This window comes from Argentina silus (genome assembly GCF_951799395.1).
Source record: "Argentina silus genome assembly, chromosome: 10".
NCBI classification, from domain to species: domain Eukaryota; kingdom Metazoa; phylum Chordata; class Actinopteri; order Argentiniformes; family Argentinidae; genus Argentina; species Argentina silus.
The window spans coordinates 13,839,772-13,852,377 of record NC_139664.1 but is presented as its reverse complement, the minus strand read 5'-3'; the positions used below and the strand labels follow the sequence as shown (position 1 = coordinate 13,852,377).

General features: G+C 42.5%; 1 protein-coding gene across 1 annotated transcript in view; it reads left to right on the top strand.

Moving 5' to 3' along the window:
- The window catches only part of LOC310810489 (F-actin-uncapping protein LRRC16A-like), a 61,008-nt gene that overhangs the window by 36,923 nt on the left and 11,479 nt on the right, over positions 1-12,606 (top strand). The window contains exons 16-28 of the mRNA XM_083678266.1: positions 146-250; positions 534-603; positions 1,980-1,991; positions 2,367-2,448; positions 3,799-3,898; positions 4,064-4,118; positions 7,143-7,315; positions 7,443-7,511; positions 9,609-9,702; positions 9,912-10,010; positions 10,554-10,682; positions 10,808-10,939; positions 12,399-12,574. Of these exons, the coding sequence (XP_083534392.1) occupies positions 146-250; positions 534-603; positions 1,980-1,991; positions 2,367-2,448; positions 3,799-3,898; positions 4,064-4,118; positions 7,143-7,315; positions 7,443-7,511; positions 9,609-9,702; positions 9,912-10,010; positions 10,554-10,682; positions 10,808-10,939; positions 12,399-12,574 (1,296 nt within the window). The remainder of the gene's footprint in view (positions 1-145; positions 251-533; positions 604-1,979; positions 1,992-2,366; positions 2,449-3,798; positions 3,899-4,063; positions 4,119-7,142; positions 7,316-7,442; positions 7,512-9,608; positions 9,703-9,911; positions 10,011-10,553; positions 10,683-10,807; positions 10,940-12,398; positions 12,575-12,606) is intronic.

The window sequence follows — 12,606 nt, the reverse complement described above, 5'->3', positions numbered from 1 at the left end:
TGTCTGGGGACAGAGAGAAAGCCACTGAGGAGGGGATCAGCCCAGAATGGAGGTTCTGTTGTAGGGTTGGAGAAACAGACTGTAGGCCTGGGTGTTGTATGACTAGAGTCTTACTCTCCTCCTCTGTGACTTTGTTTACTTCCAGGAAAGGCAAAGATGTGCCTCCCTCTTTCAAGCACTTCTTCAGCAGCGCTATGGCCCTCAGCTGCATCAATGTGTCAGGAACCAAGCTCCCTCCGGAGGCTTTGAAGTGAGGCCCCAACCCAGTCTCTATATCTCTCTCTATGCTGTCTCTTTTTACTCTCTCTATCTCTCTCTCTCTCTCTCTCTCTCTCTCTCTCTCTCTCTGCTCTCTCTTATACTTTCCTCCAATATTTATGGATTTCATAACATGAAATAGATCCTTATCTTACTTTCTTAGCATACCTAAGCTAGATAGTTTTTTTTCGTTTTTTAATATGTTTTTTTATTACAAAAGTATTGCTGTTATTGTAATCCCTGGAAATGCATTATTGTTTTCTCTTTTTCCATAGAGCACTTCTGCTAGGTCTCGCCAGTAATCCCAACATAAAAGAAGTGTCTTTAGACCTCAGCTGCTGTGAGGTAAGAGAAAGCAACCTGTCTCACAAAGCTGGATGGTTACTCTGTTTTCTCTGGAATATGAATTGGAGGATTTTTGTAGGAGTGCTGTAAAAAGGATTCAGTAGAGAAACCCCATGAGTACTGTAGCTATTTACACATTAGATATCCTCTCTTATTGAGAACTTGAGTGGAATCAGGAAAATACTAACACCAGATGCACATCAGTCCATAGCAAATGAATAAGATTAGGGCCTAAGTACCGTATGCCCGTGCACTAATTAACCACTTGCCTGACAGTCAAATGAAATAGCAGCACATTCATTTAGTTCTGACAGAAGTATCATTTGCCAGGTCTGGCACAGTGGCACTGTATATTTATGCTCCACAAATTATATGCTTTTCCCATCTGTGTTATAGTATATTTATGAAGTGAAAATTACTTCTGTCAAATTCCATTGTTACTGGTAGTTCAGAGATGTTAACAAACCACAAATCAGAGAGGAAGCTCTCTAACCAGTTTGAATTCGTCTTCCTGCATTTACTGCATTAAAATCATATTTACTATCATTGTTTATTTTAGCCTCAGCACAGCAAAACCGTGGGTTGTCTAGGGGGATGTAGGTGTTACCAGTTCCAAACCCCTTGGCAAATTTTACATTTTCTTTGCCCTGTAGGGAGATACTTAAATTCAATGTGTTTAGCCATCCAGCTGTTGAAATAGATAAGAAAAAGGAAACTTTATTAATGTATGATCATACAAGAGGAAAATGGTTTAACTTATGGTAACTGAAAGATTATGTATTGTAGCACATTTATGCTAATGCATGAAGAGACTAATATTTCTTTTCATGGGAAATGTAAAGTTTGGATGAATAGGATTTGTCAGTTTAGCTCGTAATTCGTGGTGAGTGTGTGGAATCAACATCCTATAGCACTTACTATTATGAGTTCCTCTCCTCCATAAAATGTCTGCATAATGGATCACTTGGCAAGAGAGCAAGACAGAGAAGTGAGATTGAATTTCCATTGCTAATTATGTCATACAACCTCACTCCCACCTCACTTCACCCCACCCCCCTCTCATCTCAGACAGAAATGGCCTGCAACAGATTCAATGAAATTGCTAAAGATAACACATGAATACAAATGCACAGGAAACCCAATTAGAAATCCCAGAGAAATCTTTTCAAATTAAACTGCCGCCGAATTATCTCTGGCAGTCTTGAGGGTGTATAATTAACCGTTTGTTTCAGCCATCTTGTCTCTTGGTATGCTGTGTGTGGGTTTTTCTAAATGGATGATAGGGATGTTCCTCTGCATCGTGCCATTTGTCCCTCTAATTGCTAGCTTTGCTCTGATACTGTGTGTGCTGTTCTCTCCCCTAATGCCCCTCTAAGCTTGGCCACTGTGTAAGTATTGCTCTCCCTAACTCCCGCTTTCTCTAGTGTTTTCACTCATTACTGACCATCAATCATTTACTCTATACTTCATCATTCTGCAGCCATCACTTGATCAGGAACATCATTGATCATTATTTCTACCAACCATACTTCTTCAGAATATTGTGTGCTTAGAATGTGTACTCTATTTAGTGAGCTAGTTTTCCTGTTCTGAACAGACGTTGCATCTTCTCATACCTCATTACGTCGCGACACTTCATCCTCTAGTTCATTAGTTGGTTTGTGTTCAGTGGTTTGTGTTCAGCTCCCTGTACAGTACTGTTTTTCCCCTCACGTGCCCTAGAGATGCTATGTTTGTATCTCACATTACACCTCTGTTCATAGCTGAGGTCCGGAGGCTCCCAGATCCTGGAGGGCTGCATCGCTGAGATCCCCAATATCTCCAGTCTGGATATCTCTGACAATGGTAAGACAGGCAGTATACTGTAAATCAACCTGCTAAGCAGTATAGCAAAGTGTCCTTTGCAGTGTACACTTACAGTCCAACTGCCGATTCCTGAAAAATCAGGGTATGACTGCAAATCTATGACACATCAGACTTGGGAATGATAGATAGCAGGCTTAGCGTCCCCAACATTAACCTTCACTAAATTGCCTTTGTGAGTGCACCAAGCTGCAGCTGCGCTGTTCAGGAGGTGGGAAATTAAAGTGGAATTATTTTTCCCCAGTGGGTGTATGTTGTCGTGACAGACTAAGTGGTGGTTATATCCAACCAGTTGACTTGATTTTGAATCCCACATGGACAGTATCCGAATTACCCCTTGACTTTTTTGGGGGGTCACCTTTTTTTTAAACTACGTGATGATAAATATTTAGGCTGACAATGGTGCTGTTTCGACAAACTTGGCGTCATTTCAGCTAAATCGATGGCATGGCAGAAACATTTGTGCAAACATTGGTTTTTCATGCAATACACTGTTTTCAGCAAAATTTCTAAGCAGCAATTCACTTGCTACCGAGCCACAACTCTGGGGAAAAAAATGCTACTGCATCAATTGCATCAAGAGCACATATTTTACTTGAAAGAGCAGTGAGTCTGTGACGTGTGCACAAGATTTACATTAAGCAAATGTGGAATTACTGTATTTCAATATGCCTCATTGAGCAAGCAAATAGGCACATGAAATTAATGTTGTTGATGTTTTTCTTTTTTATTAAATTATCTTCCCACGGTATCTTTTGATTATTTTGCTTTGGCTACAAAAGAACCTGCCCAAATTGCTTCAGTGAAGGCTGTACTTGTAAACAAGTAGGCCTAATGGGCCACAGAATCAAGAGGGATTTTCCCATCTATAAACTGGTCAATCTATACGGTGAATCTAGGCCTAGTTTAACACAAAACTAGGCCACAACACACCGGCAATCATGCCTCTGCCAATCATGCCTCAGTCATGCGTTGGTAACACTGGTAACTTCAGTTGTTTAGACATCTTTGTCTTTGGTTTTCAGGATTGAAAGTAGATGGAAATATTTAAACCAGTATTTTCACAGACGCCCCAACATTTGCATTTTGATGCTTTTTTTTGCTCCCCCTAGCTCCCCCTTAATTCAAATACTGCAAATGGATATGTTATTCAACATCTGATTTAAATGTAACCCTTAATAGACAGTGCGTGCAGGAATATAGTAAGAGTAATAGAGTGGATATTGTCGCTGTTGTATTTGATCCAAGGTTGTACTAAGATTTGACTTAATTAAATTATGCCGCTAGAAATTATCATCCTTTTCAGATTATTATATTTTTTGTTCCATCCAGGTCTGGATTCTGATCTTTCCACCCTCCTGGTGTGGTTGGCCAAGAATCGATCCATTCGCCATCTCTCACTGGGGAAGAACTTCAACAACATCAAATCGAAGTAAGACTGGGTCAGGGTAGTTTTTAGGATTAGAGGCCTAGGTCAGACCAATCTCCTAAAAAGTTAGATGGAGAATCGTTCTCCAGGAGCCCAGTTTACACTATTGTAACGGATTGTTGCTTTGTCAGTACATCAAATTAACGTTGTATTCTCCTTTACTCTCAGAAACCTTGCCCCTGTCTTGGACAACCTGGTACATATGATTCAGGAAGAGGAATCGGTGAGTTTTGTTTTTAGTATTGGTCTATTTCTTTTGCTCAGGAAATGTCATTACATTTTCCTCATAAGATCGATTTTCAAGGTCACCACCCTGTTCACCAGCTCAAGGTTTTGTTAGATGCCGTTGATAAACTGTACAAGGTTAAAACAGGTTTGATTGTTTACCTGATATAATTTCAGTACAAACTGTCAGTAAATCAGCATTTGTTTTTATAATGTAATTTTTTATTTCTAATATGTATGGTTGTAAACTGTGTGTATGCAGGGCTCCCTTGTAAAAGAGACCTTGGGAAAATAAAGGGAAAATGAAGGGAAAATAAATATTTACAGTGTAATTGTTGTACTTGATTGAGCAATCAATTAGTACGGTATTCTAAGCTTAAGAGAGACAGACTCATTTGTGGTGATTTCATTGACATTGAATTGTCATGCTTGGATTCCTTTGATTCAAATGATTTTCCTTTTTGAAAGCAGTTGTAAACACAACGCTTTGTTCCAGACGCCTGCCTTCTCAGTGTTCTATCATTCCTACCTCAGACTGAGCTGGATTTAATAGCGTCTGGCCCTGGGTTGGCCTGGCCCGTCCCCCCACGGTGGAGATTGATCGTCTTATTGAATGTCTCTGCCGATTCGCCGTGTCGGGCGGATGATGAGCCTGTAGGCCTCCTGTTTATCTGCCAGTGCAGGTGGAATCTGGGAGGCAGGCTGGGCTGATGTGTTCCCCAGAGCCAGGGCTTGGACAGGGGCTGGAGTTGGAAGGTGTTCCCCCCTTTGTGGCCCAACGTGGCAGAGATGGAGTGTGTCTGCTGGAGGAGTGTGATGGATGAGTCCCCTGCCAGACAGACGCAGCATGGCGGGGTTCAGTGTGATGTAGCAGAGAGGCTGGGTAGCAGACAGGCACTCTGACACAGACTGCATGGGCTGCGGGGATAAACATATGCTTCCTATAACAGCAGGCATTCCATCTGCCCGAACTGTGGCTGTTTAGATTGGTGTGACCTGAACGCTCAGAAAACGCCATGCTGGGATTCAGAACTGCAGCTACGGTGTGGAAGGCAGAGGGAGGGATTTGACCGCTGAATTAATATTACTGCATTACATGACAGGGCACATGTCCAAATGAAGAGATGTGAGTTGGTTTTTGGCAGGCAGTGCAGATAGGATTTGTGGTGGAGCGATATCTCTCCCCTCTGGTTTAGCTCACAGTGCCAGACCTGACATTGAGATAGAAACACAGAGACAATGTGTCTCCAGTGAGGCTGTGAGAAAACATGTGAGAAAAGACGAGACACAGAGAATCTCACTGGGGAAGACTACTACCTTTCTGCTACCGTTTTACAGCACCAGACTAAACACAATACACACAACCCATTTAACATACTGTCCAATGAAATGCTGGTGATCGTTGACTTTTGAATGAATAGGTTTGATCACTTGGCACATGGGATTTACAGTCTGCAAACATATAGTAATGACCACAGAAGTATATCTAATTCTCACTGCCTTCGCAGAGAGAGAACAACAGAGGCGGTTTATGGCCTGTCTTTATTACCCATGGTGATACTTCTCAACAGAATCCACTCACTAAACCAGCCATTCATTCAATTGAAACCTTTCCCATGCCGTCCCACACTCTGTCTGAATCAGAATGGAAGACCTAACGCTGCCTTGATGATGCAAGGTACGACACACACTTCAGACTATAATTTTGGTTAAAGGCTTGAGCATACAGTATGTGTGTTTTAAAGGCTGAGACAGGGAGAGAGAGAGAGAGAGAGAGACTTAAGCAGAAAGACAGTGAGAGTCAGAGAGAGTGGGCGTAGGGGGGCTCCAGCTCCACAGCCCTCTGGCGAGGAGACTATTTCCTGCCTATTCCCTTTCCTCTCACCTCTGTAGCCTGGCTCCCTGCAGGTGGCTATGGTAAATTAAAGAGCCAAGCCACGAGGGGCAGTGCTCCAATTACACCAGATAGGATATACAGTAGTTTGTCTGGATCACAACCAGACACTGCAGGGTCAGTGTAATGCTGTGTTTGATGTCTGACATGTGAGATATTAGTTCTTCAGTGAGCTGTTTCTTCGGTCAAGGTTTTTTTGTACTGGACGATTTCAAATTTAGTGAACCTACATTCTGTACCCTGCTGAGGGTGGCTCTGATGTGATGCTGGCTTTGACCTCTACGCCTTGTTCTGTTTAATCCGCCTGGATTTCATCCAATAGGCTTTGCATGTGGGTATCTATAAAAGCACCATTTCATTTTTGATGTCCAGGAAATCCGAAAATGTGAAATGTCAGGCAAAAATAATCCTATCTGAATTTATATCCCCGTAAGGAACTGCAGTGAGGACTTATTTTAGCAAGATCAAAGTTAGGGATGAAGATTGAACCAGAAGCTGTTGAAGGGCAATCTGGGATTTGTACATTAATTGTTGGACTTTTCAATGAATGATATACAGGCATTGGTTTTTGAAGAATATGACTTATTAAACCTAATGAACTTAGTTCAACTGTCTTACCATCAGAATCCAAAATACTAAATAAGCTTGTTTTACTCTATTGTTTGTAAGCAATGTACTTGTAAACAAACACTGTATAGCTTCAAATCATGGTTAAAACTAAATTGAACTCATGGAAGGTCATTCCTCGTATCCATACTGTAGCTCAGTCTAAGAATTTGAAATTGGTTACATTTTTAATTAACCGATCCTTCAGCTGTTGGTCACCATTTGTTTGAATCCCAGATTGCCTCTAATAATAATGTGGCTGCCTTGTGAAGTATGTTTTATCAAGTTCAAAGTCAAGCTGTACTTCCTGAGCACGACACCCACTGTACAGTATCTAACAAGAAAATCAATTTGTTGAAATTGAAATTGAAACTATGACATCAAAAATAATAATTTACTTACCAGTGACTTATCAAAGTCAGTTTTTTCAATGTCACCTATGATGAAGCCTTAGTGGGTGTTACTATTTGGGGATTAAACCTTTCACAAAGCCTGACATATGAATTTGTGTTCCTTCCATAGCCGCTGACGTCCCTGTCGCTGGCAGACTCCAAGCTGAAGAGTGACCTGACCATCGTTCTGAACGCTTTAGGCAGCAACACCTCTCTGACCAAAGTGGACATCAGTGGGAACGGCATGGGCGACATGGGAGCCAAGATGTTAGCCAAGGCCCTTCAGATCAACAGCAAACTCAGGTGAGGCACTTTGTTACAGCCATTTGATCTGGCTCTTGGTTGAGGTGTGTTATTGTATAAGACTATGGTATTGACTGATTCATTACAGTAGATGCTTTTGTTACTGAATCCTCATCTGTTTCACAAGGACGGTCATTTGGGATAAGAACAACACCAGCCCTCAAGGCCTTCAAGATGTTGCGGCAGCTCTGGAGAAGTGAGTAATTGTGTGTGTATACTTGTGCGTGAGTGCATGTGTGCGTGCATGCATGCGTGTGTGTGTGTGTGTGTGTGTGCATGTGTGTGTGTGTGTGCTATTGTTGCTGGAAGTCTAGCTGATTTGAGTGTGGGAAAATCGGTGAGAGCATTGAATACCGTACTGTGCATGCTACACAGGTAATGTGGGTTGCTATGAGAGGCAGAGGGAATGAAGCTGTGGCTGGAGGAGAATCTCTGGGAGGCAGGGAGATAAAAGCAGCTGGCAGAGATGGATCTCCTGGATATTGAGATATTATACTGTGGTGGATGTGGCCATAAAAACTACAGAGAGATACAAAGACTAAGGCGTATAAAAACAATGTGCGATTGTGTAGCCCTCCCTGCTCCAGTTGGGGGAAGCGGGGCTGGCCTGGTCTCCTTTCATCTTTGAGAGCTATTCATCCTTGGCAGAGCAGCGAGGGTTCTGGAGGGGAGAGGGTGGGGGAGGGGATGGTATGGAGGGGTACCTTGTGATTGGATGCCTGTGAATTTAGAGAGAAGACAATATTAGGATTCACTCAGTCGTGTCAAAAACAGCCAACCTCTTTTGTGTCTCTGTATCTCTCTCTCTTTCTCTCTCTTATGTCCTCATTTAAATATCATCTACATGCTATAATTGCTGCATTACCGGCATTGGCTGGATGATTATCGCCCAGCGACAAATCTGTGGTGCCTGGTCATTTGCTTTGTGATGGGGGACGGAGGGACGGGGGGACGGGGGACGTGGACTGAAAGGCTCGCTCCAGTCTGTCTACCTGTGAAATGAGACGTGCGGCTCAATACATTTACTGCTTTGAGACCGTTGTGCCTCTCCATCTCCCCATCCACCATTCACACTTACTGGTCCTCAAACTCCTCCATTAGGCCATTTACTGTATGAGAGGCTGTGAAGTCCCCACAGAGATGAATCCAGAGAATTGCTTTAGCTTCTCAATCGCTCTCCAGATAAAGTGGCAATTTGTAGGTAAACAGTGTATAACTGTATTATTCTCCCTCACCCTTATTGTCCCATTGTCCCCAAACTGTGCCTTTTGAATACGCCTGTCTGCCTTGTCTGGTAATGATTCAACTGAGGAAAAGTAAAATGACACTACCATCTAACAGAACAGGTGGGCCTACCCCCCCCCCCTTCCCACTGTCACAGTAGCCCTCAGAGGTGTTTGTTTAAAGCGAATAGCTTGATTCTCTGAAATAACTGTAGATTTCTTTAGGCTCCATTACTTTAGCCAAATAGTAGCATCTGTGCCTCCAGAGCTGGGTTCTGTGAGAAAATGATCAAAGCCTCAGTGTATTTATGTGTTCCATTCTCCAACTTGCTATGTAGATCAGCGTGTCAGGTGTAGTACGCTGCAGTCCCACAGGGAATGTAAGGTGGAGTCATTTAGTATTCCCTCTTGCAATGTGCTGAGACCTCTCTTACTGAATATGAAGAATCTCTCCCTCTCATCTCACCTGAGAGACACTCCATCAGTTCTGTCTCTCTCTCTCTCTCTCTCTCTCTCTCTCTCTTTCTCTCTCTCTTTCTCTCTCTCTCTCTCTCTCTCTCTCTCTCTCTCTCTCTTATGAATATTAATACGCCGTGCTGGGCAGACTTTCCATTTGCACAGGATCAGTAACCCCTCTAATGATGTCAAGTCGCAGTCAATTAGGATATGAAATGGCTTGTTTCAAGTCTGATCTGTCATCTGCCAGAGGCAGTGGCACCTCTGATCCTCTCGTCCATATTGTTAGCTGCAGAGAGGCTCATTTTCCTATTCTGGAGGGTTAATTAAAAAAGCATTGTGCTATGACAGTGCATTCGAGATCTGTTTTTCTTTTAAGGGGTGAAATGTCTCTCATTTATAAAATGCCAACAGATTGCACTTCTGATATGCATGGTAATAATCAGTCCTACAAAACTTGCCTTTCATACGTTTGCCTCTATTGGTTTTGGATTACCTAAGACATTCATGAAATGATATCTATTCAGATATGCATGCCACATGTGAATGCAGTACATCAATAATGATTTCTGTATAAATATGCGAATGAATAAAATCACCCATTTCCACAACAGAAACTTCACCATCCGCTTCATGCCCATTCCCATCATCGACGCCTCACAGGCTCTCAAAGCCAGCCCAGAGAAGACTGAGGATGCCCTTCTGAAGGTAAGCTTGCTGGTTTTACCACTGAAGGCCTAGTTCAAGTTTTTAGTGACCGCATAATAATATGATGTTGTAACCAGAGTAATTACTGAGTTACTACACAGGTATAGGGGCAACTCAATGTAAAGTGTTACCCACCAAAATACATGGAAAGTACTGAACAGGTATGAATGAAAGTCCTGATAGAGGTATGCCCTTCCTCCTCTTTTCAGATTGAGAACTACCTGTTTCGGAACCACGAGACCCGCAAATACCTCCAAGAGCAGGCCTACCGTCTCCAACAGGGCATCGTCACTACAACCACTCAGCAGGTGAGCTTCAGAGCTGGTCTTTGAGAGGCAGAGTGAAAACATTCTAAAAGAATGGTGTAAGACTTAGATCTGTGTGTGCTCAGTTCTGAAAGCATGGTCGTTAGTATGCTTCACTTTCTTCCAGCGATGGCAAGTATTTTGAATAAGCTAAGATGAATGTTAACTTGTTTTGTTAACTTGTTCATGCATTTAACAATTACATTTATGAGATTCTAGATCTTTTGTTTTGAATGATATCACAGCAGGCACAATATAATGCTTAATCATTCATTTTATTAATTAAGATCCGTCACAAATCTGTGTCATAAAAGAGTTTATTGTGTGTCGTATTTGAGGCATAAAGAGATTGTGTTGTCAGAGTTGAAGTGGACTCTTGTTTCTCCTTAAGATGCTTTGTAGCCCCACTGAGTCTATTATTCCTCTCTGTTTGTCTTCCATCTTGAGATAAGTGGGATATAAGGCTGTTGAGTGGCTTGTTGATTTGAATGCGTGGCTGGAGAGAGACGTGACCGCTTTGTCCTGTGTCCCCTCCTGCTCATTCAGATGATCGACAGGATCTGTGTCAAAGTCCAGGACCACCTTAACTCACTGAGGAACTCAGAAACAGACGTCATCTTAGACGATGTAAAGATGGCTGAAAACCTTATGAAGGACGCCAGAAACTCCAAAACGGTGAGCGGGGAGAGCAGACCAATGTTGCTTGAAGACGAACAATGATAAAACGTATAATATAAATGTGACTTGCATGGTGACATGTGAATGCCCTCTCTTGACACTCTCCATCCTTCACCTCACAGCTCCTGCCTAACCTGTACCACCTTGGTGCTGCATCCAGAGAGGAGGTGAATGGTTCATCTGTGGGCCCCATCCAGGAGAAACTAGAGTCTATGGCAGGAGAAGTGGCCAGGGTTATGGATGAGCAGCTACAGGTAATATTAGAATTATGACCCTTTAGATTATGGCCATTGCACAAACTCAAATATCATCTAATATTTGTTTGTGTAAATGATATGATTGCTATTACCACAGATTAGTCAAGAATCACGTTGCCATGATACTGTATTTCTCCATTGTTCCAATAGCACACAGAAAGGTATATCTTTCAAAAGAACCAGGTTTTGAAATTCTAAAAGGCAGATTGATTTTGTGCTGGTGTTATTTGTATGGGTAACACATTCTTGGCGGGTAAGCGCTGGGACAAACATCTTTTGTTTACTTCCCTCTGGAAAGTAAAAAAGGAAGCATCGCCTGAGCACCGTCTGAGAGCCTGCTTTTCAAATTCTTTAGACGTCTTGGCCGCCGAGCATGGCGGCTAGAAGTGAAATACAGCTCTCTTGTAAATATGTGCATAACTTACTGGCCATAACGTTGGCCGAGCTGCTCTCATTTTTCACTCTGGTTCTAATTACCTGTAATCACTGTTGTGAAAGCAAGCTCCCTGAAGGAGCCTGGGAGGTTTTACTAGCCCTGTTCACTCTTATTTATGGCATTGAGAAGATAACCTGTATGGAATACAAACTAGTCAATGAGGTGCGGAGCAATGTCCTGCAAGTATAGAGGAAAAACATGCTTTAGACAGCCAGGCATCCACAGTGGAGGAACTGCTGTACCCTAGACATGTTTCATAATATGACTTGGCATACACTGATTAGTGTCATGTACACTTATGTTAATATAATATTATAGACCCAAACATACTGTGCCCACTCAGAAACCCATACATTGTTCTCTATGATTGTGACTGTTTAAATATCAAGGTTTATCAGGTTTTGTCTAAGGCTCGTGTGCGGCTGTGTTTTCTAACACCACCGGTGTCACCACTCTGCCCTCTGTCCTCAATCCTGGCTGATGATTAGCACAACCTTGCCTGTGTGTTCCTAGCCTTATCTATTGATTTCCTCAGAGCTGCAGCAACTAACACACGTGCACACACACGCACGCACACACAAACATGACATCCCACACCCTTGACTTAGGTGGTCGCATAACCCAAGGGTTAATTTCCTGCTGTTAATCTGATTAAAGGGAGATTGGGCAGTATGTTAATTCAGGGGCTTAGTTCAAACCGTAACACACATGAAAAACAGGTTTTCAAAATTCTCCCCCAGCTAAAAGCACTATTGGAACTGTCCGGGTTTTTATCCTAAGAGTTAATCAAACAGAAATTCTCCCACAATCATTACACAGGTGGTTCTAGACTATTTCCCCTCAAAGGTGTTAACTGAAAATGCCTTAACTGAAAATATTATTCTTTTAGTAGTTCTAGTAGTTAACCCATTCAATAAGGTATTTTCAGAGATGTTTGGTATTTCTGAGGTGCAGATGTGAGAAGTATCCAGATAATAATAATAATAATAATAATGTGATCATGATACTGTGTCTTTGTAGAGCCTGTTGGAGTCCATGGTGGACGCAGCCGAGGGACTCTGTCCACATGTGATGAAGAAGACCAACCTGAGACAGGACCTGATCAAAGCCAGCACGGCCAAGATGGTGGTCCCCCGCAGCTTCGTCAAGAACACGTTGCTGGAGCAGTCAGGCGTCGACATCATCAACAAGATCAGGTGACAGGAAGTCCGTTGTGTGGGCAGGTTAT